Here is a 13,829-nt window from a genome sequence, read left to right as displayed (position 1 = left end):
TCTTAAAACATTTTCTCTGCCTGCACTCTCCAATATAAATAATGCTTACCGTGGTGAGAGACTTCCTCTGGGTGAACCTCCTCTGCCAACAAGGCTGCGGCTATTATCTCCGAGATCTTGATCTGCAGTGTAAATATTTCACAGCTGATAAATCGACTCTTCTTAGATAAGAGTTTTAAAGCTGATGTAGATATTTTAAAAATACCTTAAATCTCAACTTCTATCTGCAGCTACTGCTGAAGAGTGAATACGTAACTAGTTTAAGATTGCTGAACTGTAGCATGTAAGGTGTCGTCCTTACACATTTCTGAGGCTGTACCAGGCCATGGATTATGTTCACTTCTTTCATTCCTTTCAGTTTTACAGCACAGAAGCGTGGTTTGCATTTGCAGTACCCTCCCCTCAGCCACTTTTAATTTCTACGGTGAAAGTAATGAATCACAGCTGTGGACAGCTAATCTGTATGCTTATCACAGCAAATCCTGATGCTCTGTATTTTTTTAACACTTTGCATCCCAAAACAACTCATAAAATACGTAAGGTATTAAACTTACCGCTGTCGTCTAACAAGCACACATTATTCTGCAAATTTACTGAAAACTTTATGTAAGCGTATAATTCACTAATTCCTATTTATAAGCAGGAGCACAGGAAAGTCCCTTGCTAAAAAGGCAGTAAAACAAACAAAAAAGGCCTCATTAAGTATACGAAAACGTTTTGCTTGGAAGGACTCAAAAGGGTTATTTTCCCTATGGCCTCTCAATAAAATAACCCTATCTGCCCCCTTCAAGGTTACCCTCCCCCTATTCTGAGTCAAGCGACCTCCGACCTCTCGGAGGGCAGAGACATGACTGATCCATTCTTGGTAAACTGCTAAACTCCTTCCCTTCCCCCAAAGAGCCGGGACCGCTACGACATGTCAACAAACCCGGACGGAGGGAAGGAAACAAAGCCGAGGCAGCGGCTCATTAAAACCGGCGAGGAGAGCCAAGGGTAACAAAACGCCAATCGGTAAATATTCACAAGATTATTAAACGCCGCACAAGTTCTCTAACGGGATCTCTTTCACACGAAGTTGGATGTAATGCAATTTCATGAATTATGCAAATCAAGGTTTAAACTATTCACGACAAAACCCAGAGCTGTGTTACTCTCGTTGCAAAGAGCTCCGAACTGAACACATCAATCACAGAAGTCACAGGAGACATTGTTGCATTCCTGCCTGCTGATGGCTCTGCTTAAACATTTACATTTCAGACACCAAAAAAAAAAAAAAAAAAAAAAAAAAAAAAAAGAGAGAGAGAGAAAAAAAGGGGGTGTGTGGAGGGGGGAAGAGAAAAACCGCGCTGTCCTGCAGGACAACTGAGAATTTACTTCCAACACCCAACAACTTTATACAGACATTTAATAACCAAACGCTGAGCAGAGTTCAAAAATAAAATTTAACAACCTTTTTAAAAATACTTCAGTCTGTAAAGTTGCCCATTTGTCACCAGCGGCGGGAAGCTTACCTGCTTGGCTGTTTTCCGACTGAGCTATAAGTGCTGCCATTGCTGAATTGGGATTCAGCCTATTGCCGTACATGTGGGATGGAGGCAGACTGAGAGAAGATCCAGGTAGGGTGTTTGCCTGCAAGAAACCAATTAAAACTTGAATCCTTTTTTTTTTTTTTTTTGAAACAGAGAGAAATGCTAAATATATTTTTTAAAAGCCTTCTTAATGCACAATTATTAATTTTTTTGAAGTTGAATTTTTTTAAAAAAACTGTATTTAAAAGAAAAAAATACTATTTTCCATTTGTGAGTACAGAAATAGTATGCAGTACTTTGAAAATATATCAGGTTTTAAAGTGTGTTTTACTTGTCGTTGGCAAGATCTGTTAATAAAAAAAAGTCTAATAAAAAAATTACTGTAGCAAATATTAAAAATACCTAAATTGCATTTTAAAACAACCACAGTGTAGCAGGATGGGTAAACTTCCTTGCTATCCTGAAGTATGCACTCGATGCTAGGACTTAGTAGCATGGTGACCATGTGGTTATCCTACTAATTATTTAATCTTATTAAACCATTTACAAAATAAGGGCAGGTAGACAACAGATGTCTCACAAATGCTTGGGTTCCTTACATCACAAGCCGGCTGTGGAGGTCAAAAGGTCCAACTTTCAGCTCTATAGTTTAACTACACAGAGCCATATTTCCTTTGCTCAACTCCATCATTAGTAAAACCTGCACACTATTTTGCTACTTCCTATTTTGATAGACTTGGAAGCCTGGTGTTTTTTTGTTTTGTTTTGTTTTTATTTTAAAGAACGCAAACAGCCATTACAAGTATGTTTTCTATACAATAGGGGGCTCGCCGAATCACAGCTTTGCCCTGACCCCATATAAGGAACTGTATCTTTGGCAGTTGGCCAGCTCTACTTATTGAAGAGCTCCCAAAGTTTGTGTTCATTCATGTTGCTAACCACAATTCTGAAGGTCTCTGCTGGGACTTGTGCCAAACAAGCGAAAATGAACCCTTAAACAGATGAAGCTAAGGAGGCTGGCCAAAATCTTGCATAATCCAACGCAATAAAAATACCTTCTTCCTTGGCTGCTTATGCTTTTTTCCTTTCGAAGAAAAGATTTGTGTCAAATGCTGAGTTGCAGAGACAGGCAATCAAAGAAAAAAAAGGCACGGCTGCTTATTAAGAAGGCATTTTCCTACCTGATAAAAAATTATTTCAGAACAAAGAAAAGATTGCAATGCTGGGGGGGACGGGGGGGGGGCAGGGGGAATCAAAGATACACAACCTGTGTGATCACTGGTTTTAAAAATGAATCTTTTAAGAAAATGTAAACAAGCTTTACAAAGGAAACTTTGAAAAATGAAAAAAGAAGGTGAACAGTAAGGAACTCAATTTGTGGGACATTTTGACATGTATAACTGCACACAAGAGATGGGGGAAACATACTGGTTATTACAGCAAAATATTACAGAGTATAAACTATGTCTCTGGAAAGAATCACACACTACCATTAAGTTTTGGCTTTCAGCCAACATATTAAACTTGATGAATGGACTTTTATGAATTCACACAACTGTTTTCAATGATGCTTTATTTACTATATATTGGTGAGAAATTGTGCCTGATACTTACATTCTTCTACTGTCACCAAGTTAGAAAAAGCCACAAGTAATTACTTAAAATGATCAGAATTTTTTCGCTCTTCAGTTTAAAGGTCTGTGCAAGATTGCTAGGCATGGAAACACGGTATCACTTCAAATCTGGTTGTTTTTCTGGTGTTTTGGTTTTATTTTTTGTTTTTTTTTTTTTTTTGTTTTGTTTTTTTTGTTTTGTTTTGTTTTTTTAAGAATTGCATGTCTTTAGTAGAATTAATCTGAATTAGCTGTAAGTCTAAAAAAATAATGCAGGCATTTCTACCTACCCAGGTATAACAGCTTCCAGAAATACAGTACGTATTAGTACTGTTGTCCTTTAATAAGGGTTCTTTACCAGTGTGCAAGAGCCAATCAACACACTGAGTCGAGATATTTGGTTTTATTTCAATTCTGCAGAATCAGGTGCTGGCCATTTAACCACAGCCAGCACGCCACACGTTTCCAACTGCCCGGTATTTACAACAATAAAATACAGCTGATCCACTCACTGCTCCTGACTATACATATGCATCTAAGCTCTCATCTAAAACATTTCGGGAGGTACCTTACTAGCATGCTCGTTATTCTCAAAGAGGTGTGTGTTTTAGCATTATAATTACCCAAGGTTAGTTTGGGATACATTCCTGGCTCGACTGTAGTCCAGAAGTTACATTTTTTGCTATATTGTGTCTAAGTCAGCAACTGCAAAAGAACACCTAAGACATCTTGTTTTGTTTCACATCCTATTCAAGGTTAGGTACAATTCCTTGATGTCTCAACCATGTCCCAACTGAAACTTCTTGATAAACCTTTAACCTTGTTCCTTAGACATTAAATCCCCCCCTTTGAGACTTATGGTCCTGTTCTCTTACAATCCCATTGAGTCTCACTCTTTGGCTTTTTTATAGTCTCCCAGTAATCCTCCCTTTCATTTTCCTTTGTCTTATAATTTCCCTAGAAGAATCATCATCTATTTTAGTCATTAGTATTTGCTGTTGATTTTTATTCTTGATTACTTGCTTGCCTCAATTGAAACAAAACAGTAAACATCAGGTCACACAACCGCTTAAAATTAAGATTATCACTATCAGGACAACTATTAGGAATAATTGTTTTAACCAGTTCAAGTTAGGTAAACATGATGTTAACCAAGGGAAATCTACTTCTTCACTTTCATTGAATCTTGAGGCCAAATCCTTAAATCTTTGTATCTTCTCGTCCACTAGTTGAGAATTATCTGAATCCTCTAACATGACAGGATGGGCATCCCCTGATTGATTCATTCTCTCTTTCTCTTCCCTACAGGGACATTCATTTTTCTGGTGCCCTTCCTGTTTACAAGCAGCACACTGATTTAAACCCAAAGGAGGGCCTCTTTGTATCCTGTATTGGGTCTTGTCCCAGGACTCCCTCTGCCTTTTTCCCCATGACCCCCCCCCCCCTTCCCCTTCCTCCCGTCCCCCTCTCCTATCCACAATCGCTGCAGCCAAGAGAGAGGCCCACAGCCCCATCCTTCTTCGTTCCCTCTTTTCCCTCCCCACCTCTCCATCATCACATACCTTATAAACAATTTCAACCAGCTAAGAAATAGACATTCCTCCTGCTCCATCCACCCTCCACAACTCCCTTCCTAAATCCTGCAACAATTGGCCCACAAACAACATGCCAAACATTCCCCGACCTGCCTCCTCCTCTGGATCCAAGTCAGTCCACCTCTTAGCCACCTCACATAATCTCTCATAAAAAGTTGACAGGCTTTCTTCAGACTCTCGTCTAACTTCATATGTTTTAGACAGATTTTTTGGGTTTGGGACCCCATATTGTATTCCACACAGCACCAGCTGCTGACATTGCTTCAGTTCAGCCCCTCCCAGCCAAGCATTTGGATCCCATTCCGAATCTTCCCCCAAAGGCAGGCACTGACTAGGATCCTCCTGCCTACACCTTTTTCTTCCCTCTTCTTTCTCCTTATCTAATACCCTTCTCCTTTCCTCTGCAATCAAAAAGGTATTCAATAAAGCCTGCAAACCTCCCCAGTTAAGGTTGTGAGTCAACATAATAGTTTCTAAAAGCTGATACATTCCTTCAGGGTTTTCTTCGTATGATCCAACAGATTGTTTTCAATTTAACAGGTCAGAGACAGTAAACGGGACATGTACAAAAACTGGAATACTGTCTACCCCTACCAATTGTCTCAAGGGCACCTGTATTGCTGGTTGGGAGTGTCCCTAAATTCTGCCTGAAATGAGGCTAAAGCTTTCATTTCCCTTCTTGCCCTTTTTCTTGATCCCCTCCCGAACTTCCCTGTTCACGTTCTGTCCCTAGCTCACGGTTAAAGGGAGATGGGGAAGAGGGAACCAGTAACTGAACATCCTCCTGTTCATTCCCTGCACAACACACAGACACTCGCTTTTTTTCCTTCTCCTCAATACACGGCATTAACATATCTCCTCCTACTCCACACTTTTTCTGAGTATTTGGATCTCTATACAAAGTCATAAAAGCATCAACATAAGGCACTTCATCCCACTTTCCCAGTTGATGACAAAATAGCATCAATTGCAATATAGGATTAAATTGCAAAGTTCCATTTTTCAGCCATTGCTCATCATTCTCCAATTTATAATTTGGCCACCATTGACTACAATGTCTTTTCATTTTCTCATAAGTCATCAGATCTCCTCTGAATTTGTTCCAATTTTTTTTAAATACAACCCAAAGGGCTACAGGGAGGGACTGTGGATTGGCTTGATCCCATATTGAGCTTACACTTACTTATACCTAAACCAATGTTTCTTCTGTGTGCACTCAGCTCTAACTTCTATTTGTCAGCAAGGGTAACCTTTTCCCCTGTTACCAAGTGTCTATGTACAACTTTATAATCTTCCATGAAAGTAATTAAATTTAATACACACCAATCCAGGAATTTGGCCCCCTTTCACCCTTGACACAAATATCTTGTAAGTGTTGCACCTTTGAGTCGCCCACCGCTCCAACACCGGAGGAGATTTGCAGGAGTTCCCGACCAACCGGTCAGTGCACACTGGAGTCCTGTCCGATCCAATTCTCCCACTGCCAAGGACGTCAAGACGATCTGAGCAAAGCCTTATGGCTGTCCCATCTGGGGTGCCAAAAATGTTATCCCTAAATAAGGGTTCTTTACCAGCGTGCAAGAGCCAATCAACACACTGAGTCGAGATATTTGGTTTTATTTCAATTCTGCAGAATCAGGTGCTGGCCATTTAACCACAGCCAGCACGCCACACGTTTCCAACTGCCCGGTATTTACAACAATAAAATACAGCTGATCCACTCACTGCTCCTGACTATACATATGCATCTAAGCTCTCATCTAAAACATTTCGGGAGGTACCTTACTAGCATGCTCATTATTCTCAGAAAGGTGTGTGTTTTAGCATTATAATTACCCAAGGTTAGTTTGGGATACATTCCTGGCTCGACTGTAGTCCAGAAGTTACATTTTTTTGCTATATTGTGTCTAAGTCAGCAACTGCAAAAGAACACCTAAGACATCTTGTTTCGTTTCACATCCTATTCAAGGTTAGGTACATTCCTTGATGTCTCAACCATGTCCCAACTGAAACTTCTTGATAAACTTTTAACTTTGTTCTTTAGACATGACTGTGACATTTACTGATGAAGGCGGCAATACTGCGCAGCTCCTGCTAAAACGCCTATAGCATGATTCCAACTGAACTATTACTGCTCACTAGCAACCAACCTCCAGCTGTTTTCCTCTCAAAATAAAACAAACTTCAAAAACCATGTAGATTTTTTGTCAAATCCTTTCACTGAAGCAACCTTACAGAATGGAATATTACAAGATTCAACTGTTATTTGCTTCTACATCTAGGAGAAAAGACTAGCAAAATAAAAATCTATATATACGTTATTTAAATAAATTGGTTGAGGGTATGAATTCTACTAATACAGTTTGTGCCTTTTTTTTAAAAACTACAAACATGAGATCTTATTTTTGTTTCATTTTAGAATATTTCTATAAAAGATTTCTCTTAATGCTAGTAAATGTACTGCTCATGTTTTACACAGAAGCTGCTACACTTACTCTGTGTAATTCACTGAAAGGCTGCTTAAAACTGTGCAATAGCAACTATATATTAATTTATCATGGCAGGGCAACTATAATCAGCAAGGAGAATATATGTTTATTTGACTGTAACACGCCCAAATAGCTTTAAGAACTTTCTAAAAGTATCTAAGTATCTCGAAAGTAGTTGCTAAAGTCTGTTGAGTAACCATCACATCACAAAAGAAAAGACATCAAAGGAATTAAACAATGTTTGCTAAGTGGATTGATAGATCAAAAAACTTAGCAAAAAAAAAACAGTATCTAAGATCTTGAGTTTTTTCAGAAGTGGTGGTCCACCCTAAACTTAATGCCTGTTTATACTTTAAAATAATAGTAAAGGTATCCTACAAGTTGGAACAACTTAAGTTCTAGTGCCATAATGTATCCTTTGCAACTCTCAAAGGAAAAAAAATCACATTATTAAATTGTTCGAGCAAGCTGGAGGTAACTAAAAAGTTCTAAAATACTTTTTTTAAATGTCAATGTAAAATGACAAGAATAACGATTTGCGAAGCTTTATTACATATGTGACGACTTCATCTGACAGGAAAGTAGAGGAGGTGGAAGAGTGCTACATCATTTAAAGGTGAAACAGGAGCTTCATGTTTCACTCACAGTTGAAACAAGCTGTAGCAAGCATTTATTAAAAATGCACAATCATCCTGTCAATACATATTAAGGTCACAGGACTGAAACATGTTCTAAAAGGCAGAACTTTTAAAGCTGTAGTATTCTTTATTTCAACTGATTCTATTTAAATAACGCAATACATGATCAAAATGTAGGAACTAATAAAATAAAGAGACTGCTAAGTATTTATTTTGAAAAGGCAGCACATTTTCCTGAAAAGATTTCAGCAGATGGATTTAAGCCCATCTAGAGGTATATAATACACTGCTTTCATTTATGGCATGTTCAATAAATCAGTAAAGCAATAAGCAGCAGAGCAGCACAGAAGGAAGATACACTGTAATTCACAGAGTGCCCGAGTGCAATAGGAATAAATGATTGATATTTGATTGATGCTTAAAAACACTTCCTCTACAGTAAGAAAGAAAGTGCAAGTATAGTCTTCTAATTAAAGAAGACTTGCAAGTTAACTAGATTTTACTCCTATATATAAATATCCTCTGAAATATTTAAAATAGTTTTATATTTGTGTGCATCACTCCAAAATGGTATTTTACTGTAACAGTATGACTATAAAGTTCCCCAAGTTGGCAACTACTTGCATGCATAACTGGATATTTACCTAAATTTCCAGGGAAAACAGTTTCTTCATTTCAAAAGTTACATGTTCTTTAAGCAAAAAAACCAAAAGGGAGAAAAATGAGACAATACTTAACTGTACGCAATTAGATTAGATCTCAAAAATTTGAGAACCTTTGAGCATGCCTATTCCCCTATTCCTTTCAAGTTTTATGCTATGAAATATTTTCTGATAACAGGCCTCATTTCTGTCTCAGCTCCACACCAGTAAGGTTTTAATACTCGGCGTGTGATGAGAGATGAAACCAAGTGTGAACAACTTTCGGGTCCCATGAGTAGGCTGACTGTTGAAGCTGTCAGGTTCAATTGCATCATTCCACATTATTCAATGCCCCAAACTGCTCCCTAATTGTTAGGGGCTTAACATATTCAAAACCATTGTTTAGGCTAATGCTGAAATGCCTACAGTTGAGTTTCCATAAAGAAAGGGGAGGGATTTAATTGTAGTTAAACCATTACTGAACTCTCCTCCTTTCATGATAGGACAACAAGGATGGCCGGAACAACCAATTCTGAGACGGCTTCTTAATCAGTTTATATCCAATCAACATCTCTTTCCCCCTCTGCTTTAAAAATAGTCATTGCTATATTGTAGGTTTGAGTTATATTATGATGATGCTTTACAACTTGTGACAGATCACCTAATTACCTACTTCAGCCAATATCTATTTGTCAACTATAATTTCAAAGGGTGTTTTAATTTCTTGTTTAAAGTAGAAACATATCATTCCTCCTGCACTGTCTCTATCCCTTGAAGTATGAATACTAGATTAACGTGGTTGGGGTCATACCATTTACCAATCATACTGGTTCTCCATCACAGCACGATGCTGTGATAGAAAGCGCAGAACTACCCCTTGTTCCTATTAACGTGAAATAAAGAAATCAAAAGCCCTAGATAGCGCCAACAAATACTTATTATGGTCAACTACTACTGAAAACAGTCTAAAAAATTTTGATGCAGATGAAGTTTCAAGCTATATTTTCTTCAAGCTATTCTGCTACACTTCTGAGAAGGTGTTACTAATGCTTTCCATGCAATTGTCTAGCTTCACGGAACATGGAAGGAAATTCAAGCACTAAACCAATACTAACATCAGCTTACTTCATCAAGGAGTTATCTTAAGCTGATGTATTTTGGTCAATGGCAAGCAACGTTTATCTGAACAATGTACCATTGAAAATAACATAAAGATTAAAACCTGCATTGCAATTAAATGAGCTTAGATATTCAAACATTAATTCTATGTACATAATGATAATCAAAAGTTGATAATATACATATATATAAATCAATTGCTCTTCTTGAGAAGCAAAACCAGCTGCCTATTCAAGCGACAGCAGCAAAAGCAACCTGGACTTATGTTTCCTAGATTAACCTGGACAAATGAAGAAAAGTGACTTTTCATCCCTAGAATTTTTAAGGCCAGTTACACTACGGGAAGCATATAACAGTCAGCTTTTCCTCGGTATTCTGTGCAATGGAAAGAATGTGCTATTGCTTCCTTTTATTCTTTCAGTACTTCTGGTACCATCTTTAACTTCATTTAGGAGATGCGGGGGAACTACTGCTACACATCATTACTTGCCTTCTCTAAATTCTGTTAGCTCTTCATCTGGGATGGCAATATACACTCACAGAAGGGTGGCCAGACTGCATTTAACCGTAGCAATACAACAAAATTTCTAGGAAGCTCAAGAGGAAGATCTGCCACATCAACAGCTTTTCATGCATCACTTGCTGCAACTCAACTCTTGAATATTTTCACCACAAATATGGAATTCGCTTACAAATCTTATCTAGACCTTGTTTCCAATGAAAACAACTCCCAAATTCCTGTCTACTTTCCTATATGCCAAGAAATACAGATGAAATTGAGGACAACAGCGAAAATTCTTAATAAAATACTGTTTCAACATTTCTTCTCAATATCATCACATGACTTTTCAAAACAACCAGCACAACACAAAATAATATTAAAATTCAGCATGATAAACAGTATTTATGTATTTTAACTAAACTGATACTTTCATTTACACCTTTTAAATTTGCATTTTGGCTTTCATAGTTATAAATTGAACATAATTCATTTTCAAGCAAACTATATCGACTTCTTGACTAAAACAGCCTATAGCACTATTGATGACTGAAAGCAGCAAGTGTACCTTTTACAGCTAACCTCACCTCACCTGCTATCATACATACACCACCAATGTGAATCAGCCCCAAACATCCACTGTAGTCTTTTACTCATTCATTCTATGAAAGCAATACTGGGATTGAAAAGATACCCCATCCCATACTGCCACCATTACCATCCAAGCACTTTGAAGTCCTTAAAGTTTGGGTTTCTTTTTTTTAAAACAGATAATCAAGGTGCAATTTTACAATAAATGTTTTCACTAACTGGCTGAAATAAAAGAATTAACTGAAAAGCTTAATTAGGAGGCTGGGAAAGTTGAAATGAAATCAGAAAAGGGTTTGTGATATCTTAGAAGAAAAAGGCAACTTTTCAATCAGGAAGAGCATTAATTACAAATGTACAAATTATTATAATTAAAATCTGTCAGGAAAACTGTATACATGACATGTAAAATCATCTTATGGATACATTATTCACATCATTAGTACTTTTTATGTTGCAAGCAAAAATAAATACCTTGAACTTCTAGCTGTAATGAAGACTCTTGCTTATGAACAAGCAAATAATCAAATACTGTCTTTGAGAATCAATTGTTTTGATTAAATGTACAAATAAATCCTTCAATTAAATGAAACCATCTAACCTTCAAACAGCAGTACTCAAATATTTTCCAAGAAGGGCATGAATGAATGCAACTGGGAAACACAGTGGGATTTGAAAGGCAAAATGAAAAATTAATGGCACACCTACAGAAACTAATTTATACCTCTGCCCAGTGTACAACAAGGGCACATCAAGTCATTAAAAACCACATGGGTAGAAGGCCTATCTTCCAATAATGTGAAAAAGCTATAACCTCAACTGTACTATCAGTTCACTCATCTCCTCCACATTAAACAATTAAAATCTATTTATTTATAAACTAGACACAAAATGAGACTTGTACAAAAGCTTACTAGAATGCTACCTTCTTTGTTTGTTTGTTTTTGTTTTTTAAAAAGGAGGCTTTACAGAGATAAGACCCGGAGATTCCTCCACCTCCCCCACAAACCTAACTGAAAACAGAGCTATCATTTCAACACAAATCCCTTCTACCTCAAGTTTGTTCCTCCATCCTTTCCATCTACCTCTGTCTTCATAGCACTTAACCTGCATGTGCTCTACATAGACAACAGAAGCAATATCTTACCCAATAATCTGTTTTCCTTAAGAACATTAACCTATATATCAGAAATCACAATTTCACTCTCATATTGCCTAGCAGAAAGACTGACTTGATTAGGAAACAAACCCAGAATACCCATATAGTAATCTATTTTCTTCACATGAGTATTCCAAAGAAAGCCAGACTCTCATAATATGGCAAATAATGGATCTGAGAGAAAAGTAACTACTTTCAAGATCATCTATAATTTCAAAAATAGTAATAACAAAGAATCACAAACATTGACATTTTAACTTCCTAAATAAGCCTCAATAGTCTTTGCTATTTAAGTGATGAAACAAGCACCTACAGTAGCACAATTACTGCTGTGTAAAAATGCTTGCAAGATTCTCAACATTTTATACAAGGCCTATAAAGACACTGCCTCAGCAATGAACTTTGCAGCTTGTAACAAAGCATACACCACGCAAACTTGAAACCTTTTTCAAATCAAACCTAAACATCTGCTTTCACCTAAATATTTTTATTTATTCTTGCCATTGCATACAGACTAGAAAATTTCACATTTTTCACATTCAACACCATTACTATTGTCTCAGGCAGCTAAATTGAAGTAGTGCTACACTCAGTTCAACGAAGAGGTCAATGTGCCTCAGTTGCCTGGAGACTGATGGTTGCTACAGCAGCACCAGATAAGCCAAGCTAAATAAGCTTCAGCTTGAAGGCAGAAAACATTTATTGCTAGACTGAAACATTGATGCAGTTGTCTCAGCATGCAGCACTGCGCAAAATCATGCAACTGCCTTTCAGAATACCTGTATATTGCTTGAGTCTACATGAAGACAATCTTACTGAAGGCAAGAGAAAAATACAAAAAGTAAAGATTTTAATTGGGCTAAATGCTAGATTACTTGCAACTATGATTCCTTTGTTCTTCTAGTTGAGTCACATGTTAGAAGGAATTTTCCCTCTGGCTGTAAATTCTTCCTCCTTGCCACTCTCCACCACCCCCACCCCAAAAATCCTCAGTTAGATTGAATGAGAAGAAAATTAGATTTTTACCCATTTTGCCTAGAAGTAAAAAGGAATTAAAACAGCTTTTAAGTAACAAACAAGAAAATTTAGATGGAAAAACCTCTATTAGCATGGTTCTTTTACATTTTTAATTTTGCAAGACTCTTAAATTTAAATGCCTGTGACACAAAGACAGTTTAGTGGTTTTGGAAGGAAAGTCACAATTTTGCATTGACGTCTTACACCACAATCCCAAACCCCTCTCTGCCTACAACATACTGAGGGACACATTTAGCACAGTTTCTAAATCTACCAGCACTGGCAATTTCCTGTGGCAATGAGTCCCAAGGATGACCAACGTATTCTATTGAGAATGATTTCTTTTTGTTCTGGATGTGCTGCCTTTTCCGTTCATATCTTTTTCTTAAGTTATGAGATAAGAAGAACAGAGTAATTTCAGCATCCAACATCCAAAGAGTGTGTGATCCATATTGATATTTTACCTTTGATCCAGTGGGTAGGAACCCTCTTTAGAGAGATCTTATAATCAAAAGGTGTTTTGATTGTCACAGAAAATACATTAATTGGTTTTCATGTATCCACAATTTCTATTGATTAGAGAAATCTAGTATCTCGGTAAGGAAATTATTTCCTTTTTCTGGAAGCATGTTGCTTAAACCATGCAATGTCATGATCTCCAGATGTTTTATTATTCTCTTTTTAATTACCACTCATATTAAAGGTAATACAAATCATCTTTTGAAAGACAAATGCAGAAAATACAACCAAACTGACCATAGATTTGTAAAACCTGCTACTTTTATGTTGGATCTTTAAAAAAAAAAAAAAAAAAAGGGAAAAAAAACCCTCCACCAACACACCACGCACTGTATGGAAATGTATAAATTGAACTTTAAAAAATGAACTAATAGAACTTCCAAAACATACTGTTTATCTGCAGGAAAGATCACTTAACTCTAG

The 13,829-nt window shown here is 37.0% G+C and overlaps 1 protein-coding gene across 7 annotated transcripts in view; it reads right to left on the bottom strand.

Annotated features, from left to right (window-relative positions):
- The window catches only part of MLLT10 (MLLT10 histone lysine methyltransferase DOT1L cofactor), a 146,995-nt gene that overhangs the window by 19,184 nt on the left and 113,982 nt on the right, over positions 1 to 13,829 (bottom strand). For all 7 annotated transcript variants that reach the window (XM_054190448.1, XM_054190447.1, XM_054190445.1 and 4 more), the window contains 2 exons: positions 1,512 to 1,629; positions 50 to 122 (listed from right to left, as the gene is read on the bottom strand). In XM_054190448.1, the coding sequence (XP_054046423.1) occupies positions 50 to 122; positions 1,512 to 1,629 (191 nt within the window). The remainder of the gene's footprint in view (positions 1 to 49; positions 123 to 1,511; positions 1,630 to 13,829) is intronic.

The sequence above is a fragment of the Rissa tridactyla genome, chromosome 2, assembly GCF_028500815.1.
Source record: "Rissa tridactyla isolate bRisTri1 chromosome 2, bRisTri1.patW.cur.20221130, whole genome shotgun sequence".
Classification (NCBI taxonomy): Eukaryota; Metazoa; Chordata; class Aves; order Charadriiformes; family Laridae; genus Rissa; species Rissa tridactyla.
This window is presented reverse-complemented; position numbering and strand designations above follow the sequence as displayed.